General features: G+C 36.3%; 1 protein-coding gene across 1 annotated transcript; it reads left to right on the plus strand.

Annotated features, from left to right (window-relative positions):
- Positions 1 to 315: 315 nt before the first annotated feature.
- Positions 316 to 16,968, plus strand: LOC306864423 (zona pellucida-like domain-containing protein 1; the record flags this gene model as incomplete). Its single annotated transcript, XM_079408433.1, has 12 exons — positions 316 to 325; positions 433 to 558; positions 799 to 1,019; positions 1,135 to 1,319; positions 1,616 to 1,688; positions 1,796 to 1,893; positions 1,978 to 2,058; positions 2,289 to 2,457; positions 2,751 to 2,868; positions 2,994 to 3,014; positions 3,461 to 3,611; positions 16,824 to 16,968. 12 exons carry the CDS (start codon positions 316 to 318, stop codon positions 16,966 to 16,968), a joined length of 1,398 nt encoding a protein of 465 aa, XP_079264559.1.
- Between the last annotated feature and the right edge of the window lie 453 nt (positions 16,969 to 17,421).

Below are 17,421 nucleotides of genomic sequence, written 5' to 3' on the forward strand. Positions count from 1 at the left end.
GGGCACGACACTTACTCCGTGAGGTCTTGTATTAAGATGCCAGGGTTATCCGTGTTTAAGTAAGTAGACAAAAAAAACAATGCATTGTCACCTGCATGTCTTTGAAGGCCCATGTTGTGTAGAGTTTCAGCAAGTGCCCTCAGGCAGTCAACTATGGGACTTTATTCACAAAAGGGCTGGTCACAAACAGTGGACAGACACACCAAACCTCTCTGACCTTATTTCATTCCCATTCCACAAACGAAAGTGCACTATAAAAGGACCCCACAGTTCACAAGATCTCACAGGCAGAGCATACCCAAACCAACCGCAAGCATGATCCAAGGTGCGTACGTGTCCTATATGTGTAACTGTGGGATATGCACTGAGCTTCTGGATGTACCGATGGTGACTAGCTGATTTTGATTATGGTGTATTTTCTTCCATGAATAGGTTCGCGTTCAGCAAACAACAGGAAAGATATACTCCTCAACATTTTCCTCTTCCTCCTAGCTACAAAATTCAACAAAAGCTTTCAGTTAACGCTGAGCGACTGCAGATCAGAGTACAGACGTCCAGGTATAGTTTTCATTTCTGATTGAATCTCACAGAAATGAATTGCTTGTTTACATAATAAAAATATCAGAATTATTTGAATTAGCTTATTTTGATGTATGTCTTTGGGTGTTTTCAGGCTTGTGATTCAGGCTTGTGATTGATTAACTTGGAAAACTTTTATTTGATTCATTTGTTTTTTGCCTCAAGTAAGATTTCGTACAGGTTTTTGCGCAACTAATCTGGTCGTTCTTGTCACGACAGAGTACACAGACATCTCTGTAAACTGTGGAACGGAGTACATCAATCTGGCCATCAAATTCTGTCCTGTCATGTACACCGGCTACAACGAATCAGAGTTAATTCTCAACAACATCATGAATAACCCAGACTGCCATGCAACCCTTGATACTACCGTTTTACCTCCTGTGGCCCGATTTAGGTTCCCCCTTAACTCAACCAATTCCTGCGGCAGCAACTTTGTTGTGAGTAATAGCTATAAATCAAAGTAAATCATATCACTTAAATCAAAGTCAAAACTAAATGGTCAGTCTGTTTTTATGGCATTAAATACAATTAATTCCTAACGTTTCTCCACAGACAATAAGGAGTGTAGGGACAGGCGTATTCTCAGACTTCTCCAACATCGAGACGGTCAACATCAGTGGAATTATACGGTCGAAAGACATCACAACAGGCACTGTGACGTATAACGCTGAGCTGAAGTACTACTACTCATGCACCTATCCTCTGGAGTACCTGATCAACAACACTCAAGTGGATGTGTAAGCGCTTATTTTCTTTAATGGTATAGCATACCAGGTCTAAGATCCATTTACTGAGGATAAAAGAACAAAACTCACTGGGGAATAAGCGTCTTGGTGTAGTATCACTTTCTAAGAACATGTTAAATCCAATTGGTCCATCCCTGTTGTTGTCCTCAAGGGACAGGAAGACGATATCATATTCACAACAGAGAGACACAATGACACAGATACACACGTCTTGTCTCGGAGTTGTCCACATTGAGTAATTGTGGGCAGTTTCAGCTAAACTTTAACCTAGTTATGTCTTCTCACAGGTCGTCCTCCTCGATTGCAGTAAAAGACAACAATGGCAGTTTCATCAGCACTCTGAATCTCAGACTCTTCAGTGTAAGTCTTTCCACAAACTGGACCTACATGCATCTATAGATCAGATCAGCTAGAGACATACACAAATATAAAATATTCATTGATCTGAATTTATTTTAATTTCTCAGGACATAAACTACACCCAGCCTCTCGTTATGCCTCCCCTCGGTATTGAGATGAGGACTAATGTGTTTGTGCAAGTGGAGGCCACCAACTTGACCTCCCAGTAAGACCTGTTTCATTGAGTATCATTATGGCAATAAATGAATAAATTTTGCATTAAAGTCAACTATTGTTATGTATTTCACAGGTACTTTTTGCTGCTGGACAGATGCTATGCCTCCATTTCCACCATCCCCACCACCAGGAGCTACTTCAACCTCTTTATGCCGTAAGTTTAATCATAAAATATTATTTGATTTTTGATGTATTTTAACCAAAAAAAAGTACTGTGCCTTTACTACAGTACTTTGATCTGTATACTATGGTCTTGGACAACTGCATGTTACATTATCACTGCACCATGTCTGTAAGCTTTTTTATGAAACTCTAAAATCTGTCCGATAGTATTTAGTGGGCCTGAGAGAGAATAATTTGTTGTTTGATGATTTGTTTGATCAGTTGCAGCAGTGATCGGCTCACTAAAATGCTGGTGAATGGGGAGATGCAAGTTGCTCGGTTCTCGTTTTCAGCCTTCCGCTTCACAGAGCAGCAGAACCAGACAGTATCGACATACTATCTCCACTGCATAACAAGACTCTGTGAAATATCAACCTGCAGTACATTTAGGGTAAAAACATTTAACTTATATTTCGCTTTCATATTATTTGTTCTTGAATTAGCCAATTATAATTTATTTAAGATAAGCCTAGGCAAATTAGAAACACCTTTTGGCTTTGGATTGGTAGGTTGTTTTTTTCTGTCATTGTCTATATACAGTGGTTTGCCAAGCTTTGCTATTTTGGGGGGATTTTTGAACAACAACAACAAAAAAGCAACATATACACTCAGTTCACCCACCCAGGGACAAACACTGGCCAAGACACTTTTTAGACTCATCATGCTCTATGGCTCTTTCCACAGCAATGTGTCAAACGAAAAAGGAGAGACGTTGTGCCTTTGACCACCACTCCTTCTCCAAATGGGGTCACAGAATCCAGCATCATCACATCACCAGCCATCGTCATACGTGCCGATAATGGTACGTTCCTTCCCCTTTGTGAAAACAAAATTAATTATTAATCTCCAACAATATTGAGATTTAAGTTACCTACATTTTTTTTCCAGATCTGAGAAACTGACTTTATTCTGTTTATTTCATTTCAGTGGTGGCAACAAAAGAGGAAGGTGAGCCTCAACTGTTTCACTTATAAAGCATGTAATATTTGTCCAGATTCACTTTATATTTTCCAGCGTTGGGGCATAATTTCCTTAATGTAGCAATATTAACTAATTTAACTAAATAATAAGTTAATGAAATATACATAGGCAACAATGAAGCGGTCTCTTGTAGAATGTTCACTTGTAGCTCTGGGAAGTTTGATTAAGTTTAGTGAATCAGTTTGTTCAGATGAATCATCTAAATGAATTAGTTCAAAGATAAAAAAATCAATTCATTATGCATTATGTATCTTTTTACAGATAAACATACAGTACTGCTATCTTTACTGCTATCTTTATTGCTAAATAAAAGTACTAATATCTTTAAAACCAAACTATTGAACAGTAGTTTAAAAAGCTACTTTTGTTTGTAGCTTACAGTCAATCTAACCTTGTATGTCCTTGCATTGCAGAAGTTACAATCCGCAAAAAAAACCCTTCAGACTCTTCTGTGGGTCTCGGCGTGGCTGTAGGCATCCTGGCATTCGCCTGCATCATGATCGTAGGAATGGGAGCAGTTTTCTACAAGAGACACTGGCACAATGCACCTTCAAAAATGCCCCGGTGAGCTGAGACTCCCTGCTCCTGTTCCAAAAGAGGACTGCTGTTCCCCGCCGGGACGATCTCTCACCAATGGAGGGCTGAGCAGGGCTCAGCGTAGAACTGTTTCGGACATCTTGATCTTTTCTATAGCGTTTCTTGGTGAATAATCATAGCATAATGTGGTTTAGAAGAGCAACAATGCACAACATCAGCTCTACACCTTAAACTTGTGTTTAAGTGTAGCTTGGACCTGGGAATACATGTTAAAAGCACAACCAAAATAGAGCTTCAATCCTTAGTTTATATATAAGGCACTATGTATTCTCTGTGATTTTGTGTTTTTGAATTGAAGTGCATTAAAAGTACTGACCCATCAAATTAATCCAATCCCGATGAGTTCACACCGTGGTACCTGTAAAACACAAAAAGGATATAAATCCAAATGTGTGTGGAGGGTTTGGAGCTCTTCAAGACAGTCCCTAATACCTTCTAAAATGTTATATGTGTTATTTATTAAAGACTACTCTTTCTACTTAACCCTCATGCACTTTTGACACCCCCATATCTAAAGACTACTCATGCACAGCCCAAAACATCCCTGCATTTACAATGAAACATAACATTTAAATCAACACTTTTAAAGCAATAGCAGAGTATTACATATTCCTTCTGTATGTCCAACTTCAGAAATAAAAAAATGGAAATGAAAGCAATTTCGAATGAGAGTGAGCCAAAGGAGAGTGCAGTTATGCTCTTGGCTCTGCACTTTGTATCTTTATAATTCCTATGGCAGGCTGAGCTCTTAAAAGTAGATGTATATTTGTGATTCATCCATTAATGCATGCTTCATATGAATAAAGGCTGCTGGTACAAGAACAAATCACTGTCCTGTGGATTCTTTCTTAGTAGCATAAAATCATGGCATCTGCAATGGAAATGGAATTAGATTGCCTGAAAATAGCATTTGGGCCTTTTAAAACTATTATGCACACTTAAAATGTGGCAGAGGTGAGTGTAAAAGGTTATAAATGTAGAAAATACCTATTTAAAAGCTGTTTATATGCTGAAAATAGGCAGCTAACTAAAGTGGGTCATGCATATTCATTCAGAAAAAGGGGCTATTTGGATGCCTCCGTTGCAATATTAGTATGGAAACGTGAAATGAAATCTGATCACAGTCTAATATCATTTTACTGTGACCTGCCTTTACAGTTATGATTAACCTAATTTCATTGTTTAGGGAGTCTTAAGGGTCATGTTTTCATGTGTCTGACACCTGAAACTGCTCTCACAGCAACACTGGAGAAAACGTGATCTTATGCCGCATTCCCTATAAATAACTCACATAATTATTACCAAATAACACAAAATGATCAATCAACCATTCACTCCATTCAGTTTTTGTTTTGAGGTTGGGACAGAAACCCTGTCGAGTCCTTAGTGTGCAAGATGCCCAGAGGGGAAAGGACAGATTGACAGACGGATCCAGAACAGAAGTAGGGCACATGATGATTCATATTATCAGATGTTGAACTAGGCCATCATTTTGAGGCTCTCTTTAAGTCTCTTTGTTTCTTTTTCACTTTGTTTTGCGAGCATCGCTTCAAATATATTAACACCCCACATTCTGACTCCCCCACAGAGGGTACAGCAGTTTTCCAAAGAAATGTAGCATGAAAATATAATAGACATTTTATTTTTAGGATTTATTAATCCAGTTTTATCTGTAGTGTCCAACACAGCACATAGCAGCTGCTGGAAATTTACTGTAAGAAATACAGTAACACAACTCATATCTTCATATTTTGGTAACGGATATACTAATGTTAATATACCAACCAATTTAAACAACTAAAGTAGGTCATGGACAAGAATGGCAGCTGATAAATGTATATAGACAGAGTACAGTTATATCCACGCCAACACAAATCACCATTAGGGTAACACTAAAATACAGCATACTGTAAAACAAATTTGAACATATCCACCACACATTAAGAGGTAACTTTTATTTTATAAAATAAACCATTTAAAAAATATTTTACTGTAAGAGTTTATGTATATTTTGTTAAATATAGTATACATTTGAATCATAAATTATATTGTAACTAATAATATATTTTTTTTACATATTTATATATTTGCATATTTTACCGTATTTTAAAATCAAAGCTTAAGATCAATTTAAAGATCAAAATTGTATTTAATTCAAAAACATATACTGTAAATGAAGTGTATTAAAAATGTAACATACTGTTTTGTTAAATGTACTTATTATTCATAAATGATATGGTAACTTAATTTTGTTTACATATATTTATGGTAATGACCATTAAAATCAAAACTATTTTTTTGAGTGTGTGTGTATATGATATAAACTCAAAGTTAACCAATTAGCATTTTTATATTCACCCAACAACTCTTAAAATACATATTTTAACTGATTTGGCAATATTTTACTAACTAAAATCAGAGAAAAACAAATCAAAAGGAGAAAAATGCATATTTCCACTAATGAATGGGAAAAGTACAATTAAATTAAATTAATTTATGCAATAAAGTATGTAAAATGACAATGCCACTAAATAGATTAAAGGTCTTTTTTCTTTTCTTTTATAAAGCTTTTCCAATCTTGTTAATGTCAGATTTTTTTGTATCTCTGTTGACAAACTAAGCCGAATCCAGTTCAGATTTACCCACAGAAACATTGTCCTTTCATCTCCACCTTTGTTTCAAGCGCTCAAGACAATAGGAAGGAATTTCCTATTCAGGAAAGCTTATTCATTATTCAAAAGCCCTGCATCACAGGAGTCATACCCAGTCATTAATGATAGAATGAGTGGGTGAGAGGAGGACTAAAAAATCAGAGTGATGAAGAAGGCAGAGGAGAAAGAGGGCTGTGCTTTGAACCTCACTGCAGGAGCGCTGTAAAAGCTTCAAAGCTCTGTGGCTTGAAGGAGACCTGCAGACTGAACATACATAAGGGCTATAGAGAGCTCTGAGCCCAAACCTGCTCAGTAAGCCTGTATGCCTCTCTAAAACCTCTTACAACAACGGGATATTCCTCCTGTCTAAAGACCACCACCAGAGAAAAATCCTCAGGTCACGGTCACATCTGTAGACTCACAAATAAGAGGACTTCACTGAAAATAAAGGGCTTCCATTAGAAAGCACTTCACAATGAAACAGTTTTTGAGGAATTTAACTTTTGGTCCTGATTGTGATGGAGGAAGCCTTTATCTCCTATGAAGTTTTGATTGAGTGTCTTTGACTAATGCTCTAGTTTAGTATCCTTCAAAACCACAAGATATCAAAGTCAAATCATCAAGTCTTTTTGCAGATTGCATTGAACCACAAACATCAACAACCTTTCAATTTTTATTTTTTAATCTTGGAAATAGAGCAAATGAGAAAGTTTAAACTAGATTTATTTTATTTTATTCTATTCTAAGAAAATGTGTGTAAAATGTATTGAACAGCATTATTTTCATTATCATTACTGGCAGTTTACTATTGATAATATTTATAATTATTTGTTTGCATTTATTTATTTTACCATTTAAATATTGTAAATAAATTAAAATATTTAAACATTATTACTATTATTATAGTGTTTTATTTTATATAATTTGAAAAAGTGAATTATACATTGGCATATATATATATATATATATATATATATATATATATATATAATATAATATTAAGGATTTAGGTTTATCATTATTTAAACTAAACATTATTTATATAAACATACACAAATAAAATAAAAATGAATTATTTGTTATAATACAAATATACATCAATACATTGTTATTATAACATTAATGGTATCATTGTATCTACATGTTTTTTAATTAAAATAGATTAATTTTATTAGAAAATAAATACTATTTTATTTAATCTAATAAAAAACATTTAAAAGATAATATAATATTTAAAAAATACATTATTATAATATAAATATTTTCTTTCTGTTTTATTTCAATCATGCCAATAAGGTACAAAAATGAAATTGGTAAATACTTGGGTAAATAAAGTGTATTTTCTTTAGCAGTAAAATGCTATTCCAATCTCAGCTGTAGCACAATAGTGCATGAAGAGCACAAACACAACAGCAGTCTCTCTGCCTATCAAACTTAACTGCTTTTCAGTCGATGTGTTTCCATTGCACATCATGCTTCCGGTCGATATATTGTGATAAATATTACACTTGTCACCAAGCCCAATAATTGAACTATAATCATTACCTTGGGATACTGATCTATGGTCTCCATCAATGCTGCAGGCACGGTGGGATAGTTCTGGGTTCAGCTCACTGGGGGGATCTCTCCTATCAGAGCTCATCAGTGTGGTCAGCCTCTCGTGAAAGAAGAGACCTCATTCTAGAGCATGATTGAAGACAGAGAGAAAGAGAGAATTCAAGACAAGCTAGACTGAAGCTCTGCGAGCAGAAAAGCTCCATGTGATTACTTCTGTTCTGCTTAAGAGACAGCAGCCATCATCTCAACACACACTTTCAGATGGATACTGTGTGCTCCATTGAGAAAGCATCTGTGACAGATGGCAATAAAGGTGTAGACGGCATTTTTAAAATAATCATATTTCACCTGTTGTGCTCATAAACGCTGCAGTTTTACTTCCACTGAATGAAACATTCCCAGGTTCACAGCACAAATAATGTAGTCCTATCACTCCCTCCTAGTTCAGGTCTGTCTGTATTTGTTCGTGCCTGTATTTTGTGCCAGTCAATCAAAGTTGAATGCAGTAGCTCATGAACTGTATAGGTCAGGAATTGGATTGAATCTAAACCTGATTCCTCAATCTGGGGCTGGGCAACAGTATCAGATCCTATTGCTTTTTCTGTCCAATCCTAGCTTTCATTTTTGAGCACTGTTCAGGAATGAATCGTTTGTTCAACTCTTTCTCCAAACAGCCTTGATGTGTGAAATATCAATGTGGCTGTAAGTATGATATCTGAACAGTAGAGGGCAGACATGCAGCAGAAAGAGAACAGCTGTGGAGAGAGAGAAATGAATAATGCTTGGCCTTGCTAGGGCACTGAATCATAAACAATATTAGCAACATACTATTTCTATTGTTCCCCTGATAAGATTTAATAACCAAACGCTGTGTCTGATGAGGCGGCGAATCGTGCTTTCTGTCTGGGAAAAAAAAAAAAAAAAACATGTTGCTATTACACTATTTACAAGAACGATCAGTTAGAGGACAAACTCACAAATAAAACAATTCTGTCGTCATTTACTCACCCTCATGCCGTTCCAACCCCAAATGCATTTTCTTCAATGGAGAAATAGATGGGGAAATGCGTTGCATAACCGACTGTAAATCAGTTTTTTTTTTCCCATTAAGAGCTTACGGTTATACTTTATGAACATAAAAACAAACTCAGCATAAGTTGTGAGAGAGAGAAATGAAAGAATAAATCATGAAGCTGGAAGAAATCCACACTTTATTGTTTTTGTGTATTTTTCAACCACTTTGTAGGTTTCTTCAATTGAAGAACTTAAGTTGCATCAGAAAAGCCCCTCAAGAATACTGGAGGACTTTGGAACAACTTGAGAGTCAGTAAATGATTGGTTGAACTGTTCTTTAAAATACAACAAAAAGCTCTGAAGACGTTCAGATATAAAATTCTACATGGTGTGTTGCACTGCTGTAGAACTGCAGATGAGCCACGAGGCATGAGCAGATGTGAACATGTATGTATAATGAGTATGTTCCAAATGAGTGATTGTATCGAGTCAAGTAAACTTCTACAGAAACTGTGAATGGGGATGGTAGTGTTATTTGTGTCTGTATGTACACGCAAGTGCTTTTATGTCTGTTTGGTGGCAGGGCTCTCAGCGAACAGTTCCCTACTGTTCTGAGTGAATGGGTAATTGACTGTGAATGACTCTGGCTTTAATAAACACCTGCTTGCCCTGTTACCGGTGTTGCATCAGTGCAGCTCTTCTAGGCTCTCCAAGCTGCCATTTACAGAAAAACTCCACTGAAGAGCCTCGGGCTCTCTCCTTAGCTCATTAATCAGCATCCGCAGTGGACATAAAGTCATTTACTTTTGACAAGCCCCCAGTGTGTGCTATGTGATAGCGGGCCCGGCATAACAGCGTTAATTGGTAATTTACTGGAATATCCATACGAGGAAGTGCAGAGGACAGAGGCCACGGCTAAGACCAAACGTCTAAGGTGCTATTAGGTTTGAAAGAAGTCTAGAATGGTGGCGTTTAAACAGCAAATGTCACATTTGAAGGTTTCAAACTCACACACACAACCTTAAGCATGTATACCATGGTAACTGCCAAAACACCATAGTAACCGCAATTTCTGCTGTAAACTCACATCAGTGCTTGCTGGGTCAGGCTCTGAAAACACATTTTACTGAACTGTTTTTGACCCTGTTAACAATAAAAGTTAACAGGGTCCAAACAGCCACGCTGAACCCCACAGACTTTTATTGCATGGAACATGCATCCATAAATAAATAAATAAATATTTAATCTTATATCATTTTTGTTTTATATGTTTATATATTTTATGTTTCACAGAAGATGGTCATACAGGTTTGGAATGGCAAATGATGATAGAATTTAATAGTAACTCAAATAAAATATTCATACATATGAAATGTATTCAACATATTAGCCTATTTTGACATTTTTACAATTGCTTTAACAATTTAAAGCAAAATTGTTTTAATGATTTATCCTTTAATTATTTCGATTTAATTTTTTAAAAACATTCCTAGCAAATTAAAATTTTTATTTTATTTTATTTTATTTTGACAGTGGTGGTAAACAAGTTAACATTCGTACTCAAGTAAAAATAACTGTAGTAACTATACTGTTTTGCTGAAAATTAAGGTTACAGTACATTGTACATTTGTGGGAAATTCAGATTCATGATTCTTTATCAAAATATTAAACAATCTTTATAAAAAAAAACTGGCACAAATATATGTGACATTTTGATGGATGCAAACTCGCTAACTTTAATGGATTCACCTTGCTATATAAAGATAGAGAGAGGGAATTTGCCCATCATGTTTGTCTTTCAGCTCACCGTCTCATGGCTGGAACTGAGAGAGAGAAAAGAGAGGTAGACAGGTAGACAGAAGGAGAGAAGAACAGCAGAGCAGCAGAGAGACAGAAAAAGAGAGTATGTCAACTTTAGAGTTCCACTAGATTCACCACACTGCCAAACTCAACACCCTCAGGGTGACAGGTGGGAGAAAGAGAGAGAGAGAGAAAGAGAGAGAGAGAGAGAGAGAGAATTTGAATTTCAACATCTTTATTACAATTATCAACATTATGCAATCAACACTTTATACACACAAAACTCATTTTAAATACAAAAACCAAAGCAAATTAACAGCACACAGAGATTAAAAATTTGCAAACTCTAAATCCTCATCAGTAACTTCAGGCAGGAGAGAGAGAGACAGAGAGAGAGAGAAAGAAAAAGAGAGAGAGAGAGACGAATGGCAATGACGGAGAGACACAGTAAGATGTAGTGCTTATCAACAGAAAAGAAAACAAAACTGAACAAGCCCGCAATCGCTGTGTCATACTCAGAATAACAATACAGTGTCTGGCAATTTCCCTGTGTGCTTTCATTGCTCGCAGTAAAGATTACATTTGAAAAATATTTCAAGCCAGATTTTTCAATTTCGCTTGTACCGGTACAACATGAATACATTCAGCTCCCCCAGGTTTCATTCTTGCATTGTGGAAATGCAGAATATATTTCTGCACATGAATGCAAAGGGCATTTTCTCCTGTGAAGATGAACAATCACAAATTTATTCATAGCACTATTCACAAGAAGATATAATAAACTCGCTCTCTTTCTGGCTGTGTGCTTCTTTGTTTAGCCTACTTACATTATACTGCATACTAAGTGTGTTTACTTACTTTCTAGTAAATACTGTAGTAACAAAAAAAAAGTTAGATTAGTTTTGAGACCTACAATAATGTAATATTTCCTTGTCACTAGAACACTTTTGGGGTTTGGGATAATATTAGCTTGAAAGGCATGCATGGAAACGTAATTTGCAAATCCAACGGGAATAGTATGCCATCTGGGTGCTTTTGGCATACTATTTTCAACCTACTATTATTTGAAATGCACTAATCTTGCATACTATAATGGGTAGTATGCAAATTTTGACACAGATCTCCTTTGAATAAGTGAATGAACACAATTCTCACTCAGCAAATGCTCTCATCCTCTGATTGTGACTCAACCGTCTGGTTACATTGACACTGAGCGCTGATATCACATAACCTTGATCACGAGTGGGATGGAGAGAAAAAGGCCGTCACCTCATTCCAGCTTATTTGAAATTCTGAGTAAGTAAATTATGAACGTTGAGCAAATTAAGCAGCCTGCGCCTTGTCTGGCTGCCAGAGCGTCGGACAATATGCTTGACAAACGAGAGAGCTTCACATCCACTCCCCCTCTCTTGTCATCTAGCTCTCGCTCCCCTGAGAGACGTTGTTTAAAGAGCCCGGAATAAATCAGGCCGATGAAATTTAAGATGTGGCTCTCAAGTGGATTGCTGGGCATAAATCAACTTGTTTTTTTAGGGTTTTACATTCATTAATTAGATTCAACAAAATCAGGGACCATCATGAGGGCTCAACAATACAGCTTTTTTTTTTTCTTTTTTTTTCAAACAGCAACAGCATTGTTCAATAGATGGCAGAAAACCAGTTGTTTAAGTTTGCATAAATACGGCACATAGACTACATAGGCAGGGATGCACATATAATATAAAATAAAATAAAATAAAATAAATATTAAAAAATTAATCATATTATTAATTATATAACTATTAATTATACTGAAATGTAATGAATATACAAAATAAATATACAACATAAAATTATAAAAAAAAAAACTAAATAATTAAAAATATTTTTAAAACATTTCAAATATAAAAATAAAATCATTTTAAAAACTACAAGTGAATTTAGACAACTTTACAAATTATATGTAAGGTTAGTTGGCTATATTAGTTAATCTGAACTAAGAATGAACATCTATAGAATTTATTAACCTTAATTCGTTGAATTTCAACATTTACTAATACATTTTTTAAAGAAAAGTTGTATTTGTTAACAATACTGCACTGTCCACCAACATGAACAATTACCAATTAATTATTTTTCTTAATTAACATTAAAGGGTTACTCCACCCCAAAATGAAAATGTTGTCATTAATACCCCCATGTTGTTTCAAACCCGTAAAAGCTTTGTTCGTCTTCGGAACACAATTTAAGATATTTTGGATGAAAACCGGGAGGCTTCTGACTGTCCCATTGACTGCCAAGTAAATAACTCTGTCAAGGCCCAGAAAAGTATGAAAGACATCGTCAAAATACTCCATCAGTGGTTCAATCTGAATGTTATGAAGCGACAAGAATACTTTTTGTATGCAAAGAAAATAAAAATGACACCTTTATTCAACAATACGTCTCCTCCACATCACCGTAGCGCCATTTTGTAGAGTATTCGCTGGATGCAAACAGCGTTCGCTGTTCTGTGTCAACCGCACCGTGTGGTGAACGGTTGACACACACACACACACACAATCTCCATCTTAAATTACAGATGTCCCACTGGAGTAAATGGGGTTAAGTGCTTTGCTCAAATGTGCAATAGTTATGTTTCACAGATTGCCCTTTATGGTGTGTGAACCAACAACCTTTCAGAGCCCAGTCCTTTAACTACTAGGCTACAAAGAATCTGTATATATCAATATGATATACATGATTATATTCAAGTTCAGTGTAAAAATGTATCTGTACATTACAGCAACTTTATACGGCCTTAAATTTAAAGGTTCCAAAAAAGGTTTCCACATAGATGCTATAAGACCCATTTTGGGTTCTGCAAAGAAGCTTTCAGTGAACAGTTCTTAAAATATCCATTTTAATAACTGAAAGAACTTTTTTTAAACTATAAAGAACAGTTTGTTCAATGGAAGGTACATGTTTTTCATAAAACCGTCAATACCAATAAAGAACCTTTACCCTTAAAGGGATAGTTCACCCAAAAATAAAAATTAGCCAAAGATTTACTCACCCTCAGGGCATCCTAGGCGTGTCTGACATTCCTCTTTCAGGCGAACACATTCAGAGTTATATTCAACATTGTCCTGTCTGTTCCAATCTGTGTAATTGCAGTGAATGGTGCCCCTGTTTGTGAATCCGAAAAAAAGTACAATAATAACAACCACCTCTCCTCTCCTCTCCTCTCCTCTCCTCTCCTCTCCTCTCCTCTCCTCTCCTCTCCTCTCCTCTCCTCTCCATAGACAGCAACGATGCGTTAGTTTAAGAAAAATTTTGATTCTTAAAACTTTATAAATAGTCCAGGTGATATGTGCAAAATTTGAAGTGATATGTTCACTTTTTCATAAAAGCATGAAACTTGGTACAGTTGGTACAGGTTAGGGCCCTGAACATTTTCAGAAATGGAGCCATCGCAAAAACACCTCGTGGTTGCCATGGCGAACATTTTACTTTCCGCCATAACCAAATAGTTTTTTGTGTCATATCTCCTGAACTAAACATAATAACACAGAAAAGGTGATGTCTACCCCTACAAAAACATAAACTGTTCAGGTGAAGAGTTAATGGTGAAATCAGCAATGTGAGAAGGAAATCACAGTATCTGAACATCACAGTATCACAGCATTTACAAAAGTCCATATTATGGCTATTATTTTTTTCTTTCTTTGATAATTAACTAGTATTTTATTCAATAGTACAATAAAAGATTATTTTAATTAATCAATTTTTAACCTCTGTCATTTTCTGTGGGTCTCTGGAATTGTCAGTCAGCTTTCAACAAACTTCATTCTGGCCATTGCTTCTCAGTCTACTCTTAGTAGCTTGGGCTTGACTGAGATCTGGATTTGTCCAGAAGACTCATCAACTCCTGCTGTTCTCTCTAACAACTTCCCTTTCTATCACACACCCCGTCAGGTTGGAAGGGTACTGGTCTTCTCATTTCTAATAATTGGAAATACTCAACCCACTCTTCCCTATGCAATAAAAATTATTTTGAGTTTCATGCTATTATGGTAATAGCTCCTGTTAAACTCCATATTGTAATGATTCCTGGTCAACTGGCACCTTTATAGAGGAGCTGTATGGGCTGCTGTCCTCATTCTCTGTGAATGGCAGTCCACTTGTAGTCTTTGGTGACTCCGAAATCCATCTGGAGAAGCCTTACACTGCAGACTTCCACTTCCACTCCAAGCTTCATTCGATCTCAAATGGCTAACCACCACAAGCACTAAAAAAATCAGGCAACCAGCTTGACTTAATTTACACATGCAGCTGTATCCCAGAGAACATTTGGTAAAACCTTTATTACACTTAACCTACATATTACTACCTGTGTGCCACCAAGCAAAGACAAGCAAAGCAAGCAAAGCAAGCAAAGACCCTTCCTTTTAATATAATCACTGCAGCTGTCAATCAGTGGCAGCGCGATTGGCTACATTGCTCAGCGTGTACTGGACCGAGTCAAAAATGGTCTTGGTTATTGGACCCGCAACCCACCTGTGCTTGTCACCGTCCGGCCCGCACCCGCACAACACCCTACACATAAATACTATTCCACCCGTATTCCACATCAAATATTAGAGATTCACCTGCGTGTACAACATAATGGCGGAAAGTAAAATGGTGGCCATGGCAACCACGAGGTGTTTTTGGTATGGCTCCATTTCTGAAATTGTTTATTGCTGCAAACTATACAAGTGTACCAAGTTTCATGCCTTTATGAAAAAGTGAACATTATTTTCACATATCACCTGGACTAAAACTGAAATGTGCAGCTTCCTGTCTCTCAAGCAGGCGCATTCACAACAAGGCAGTCGAGCGTATGATGTAGGCGTAACGAAAGGCGTAAAGTAAGATCCGCAAAGAAGATTGTAGTCTTGCGAGATGATTGCAATCCGCCATAAAACCAATAATAATAAGAAGAAGTAGTCTCGCGAGAGTAAGCTCCTGGGAGAAGCGTGTAATCTCGTGAGAACCTAGTTTTGTATACAGCACAGGAAAACCATGCAAACAAGTAAATAACTGTTTTGATTAAAATGGTGCGTTCGTGTCGATACCCAGGATGTTTAAATAAGTTTGTGATAGGTGTCTTGTTTTGCTTTCTCCTCTGCGCATTGGCGTTCGTCATGCACTCTCTCGCCGGATCTTACGTTTGCCTTTCATGACGCCTACATCATACGCTCCACCGCCTTGTCATGAACGTGCCTGCTTGAGAGACAGGAAGCTGCACATTTCAGTTTATAAAGTTTTAAGAATCTACATTTTTCTTAAACTAACGCATTCAGAAGGCCTTTATTAACACCCCGGAGCCGTGTGGAGTACTTTTGTGATGGTTGGATACACAAAGATGGTTGGAGGCACCATTCACTGCAATTACACAGATTGGAACAGACAGGACAATGTCGAATATAACTCCGAATGTGTTCGTCTGAAAGAGGAATGTCAGACACGCCTAGGATGCCCTGAGGGTGAGTAAATATTTGGCTAATTTTAATTTTTGGGTGAACTATCCCTTTAAGAGTGCAGTTAAAGGGAGTTTGTGTGGTTCATTGCTTTTATAAGATGTTGGCAATTTGCTAAAATTCACCAATGCTGAATAAATAGTAACATGCCATATATTAATATTTATAACCAGAACTAACTGTTCTTCAGTATTGTCAAGTAAAAACATGCTGTTCCAAAACCTTTATGACTTGCTTTCATCTGTTAAACAAAATACGTTTTTTAAAACCCCATTGGCTTTCATTATAAAAACAATTTAAAACATTCTTTAAAATATTTTCTTTTGTGTTCCACAGAAGAAATGTGCAGTCACCAGTGTTCATCTGCATTTTACAAGGACTGTGATTAGAAAAAACTATAAATTTTATAAACTTGATTATATGACACTTTTCAAATCTCAGTGTAAAAAGAAAATGTTTAAGAAGACTAGAATCAGTCTGAATGTTGTCATTTATAGTGTGTGGTGGCTATACCTAAAAAATGACAATTGTAGTTAATTAAATTGCTATCTGTATATAAATTACCGTATCCTGCTTATTCTATTCCTTATAAAAATCAGGAATAGAAGAAGGACCTTGAACAGATAAAAGAAGCGTTATTTTGAGTGTAAATAGCCTAAAGCTGTGATTCTCAGTGGAGAACTAGCAGAGATGAAAAAGTTTAAAGACTTAAATCTGAGGAAAGAGGAAGAAGCCACAGATGAAAGAGAAGAAAGGATCGGAGAGGCCGCTATGGCCTCGAAACTGAAGAAGCTGCCAGAAGAAAAGGGAAGAGATTGAAGAGATTTATTAGCACATTCTTGAGAAGACCTAACCTGGAGCTATACACAATTGAGTTAATTCAATTTATTTTTTAATTATAATTATATTATAATTCAGAATCTGCCAAGTAACGAGAGATGGGCATTGGACCAAACTGCATAATTCTCTGAAACCACCAGAACAAGCAATAAACATTTGAGTGATAATCTTGCAGATACTTATGCACTATCACACACACATACCCACAGCTCTCAGTAAACACAGCATTATCGGTGCAAATGAAACTCGCATTCAGACAGCCTGTTATTGTGAGGGCTTTTCAGCTGCCACTGCAATCACACAACAATGTGGCACTCTCAATAAAAGAGCAAGTGTTTATAAATGGATCCTTTTATGGAGAAATATTGGCTTTTCCAAAAAAAAAAAAAAAAATGTCAGTGAAATGTCTTTATGGATAAACAAGACAAACGA

The sequence above is a fragment of the Barbus barbus genome, assembly GCF_936440315.1.
Source record: "Barbus barbus genome assembly, chromosome: 45".
Lineage (NCBI taxonomy): Eukaryota > Metazoa > Chordata > Actinopteri > Cypriniformes > Cyprinidae > Barbus > Barbus barbus.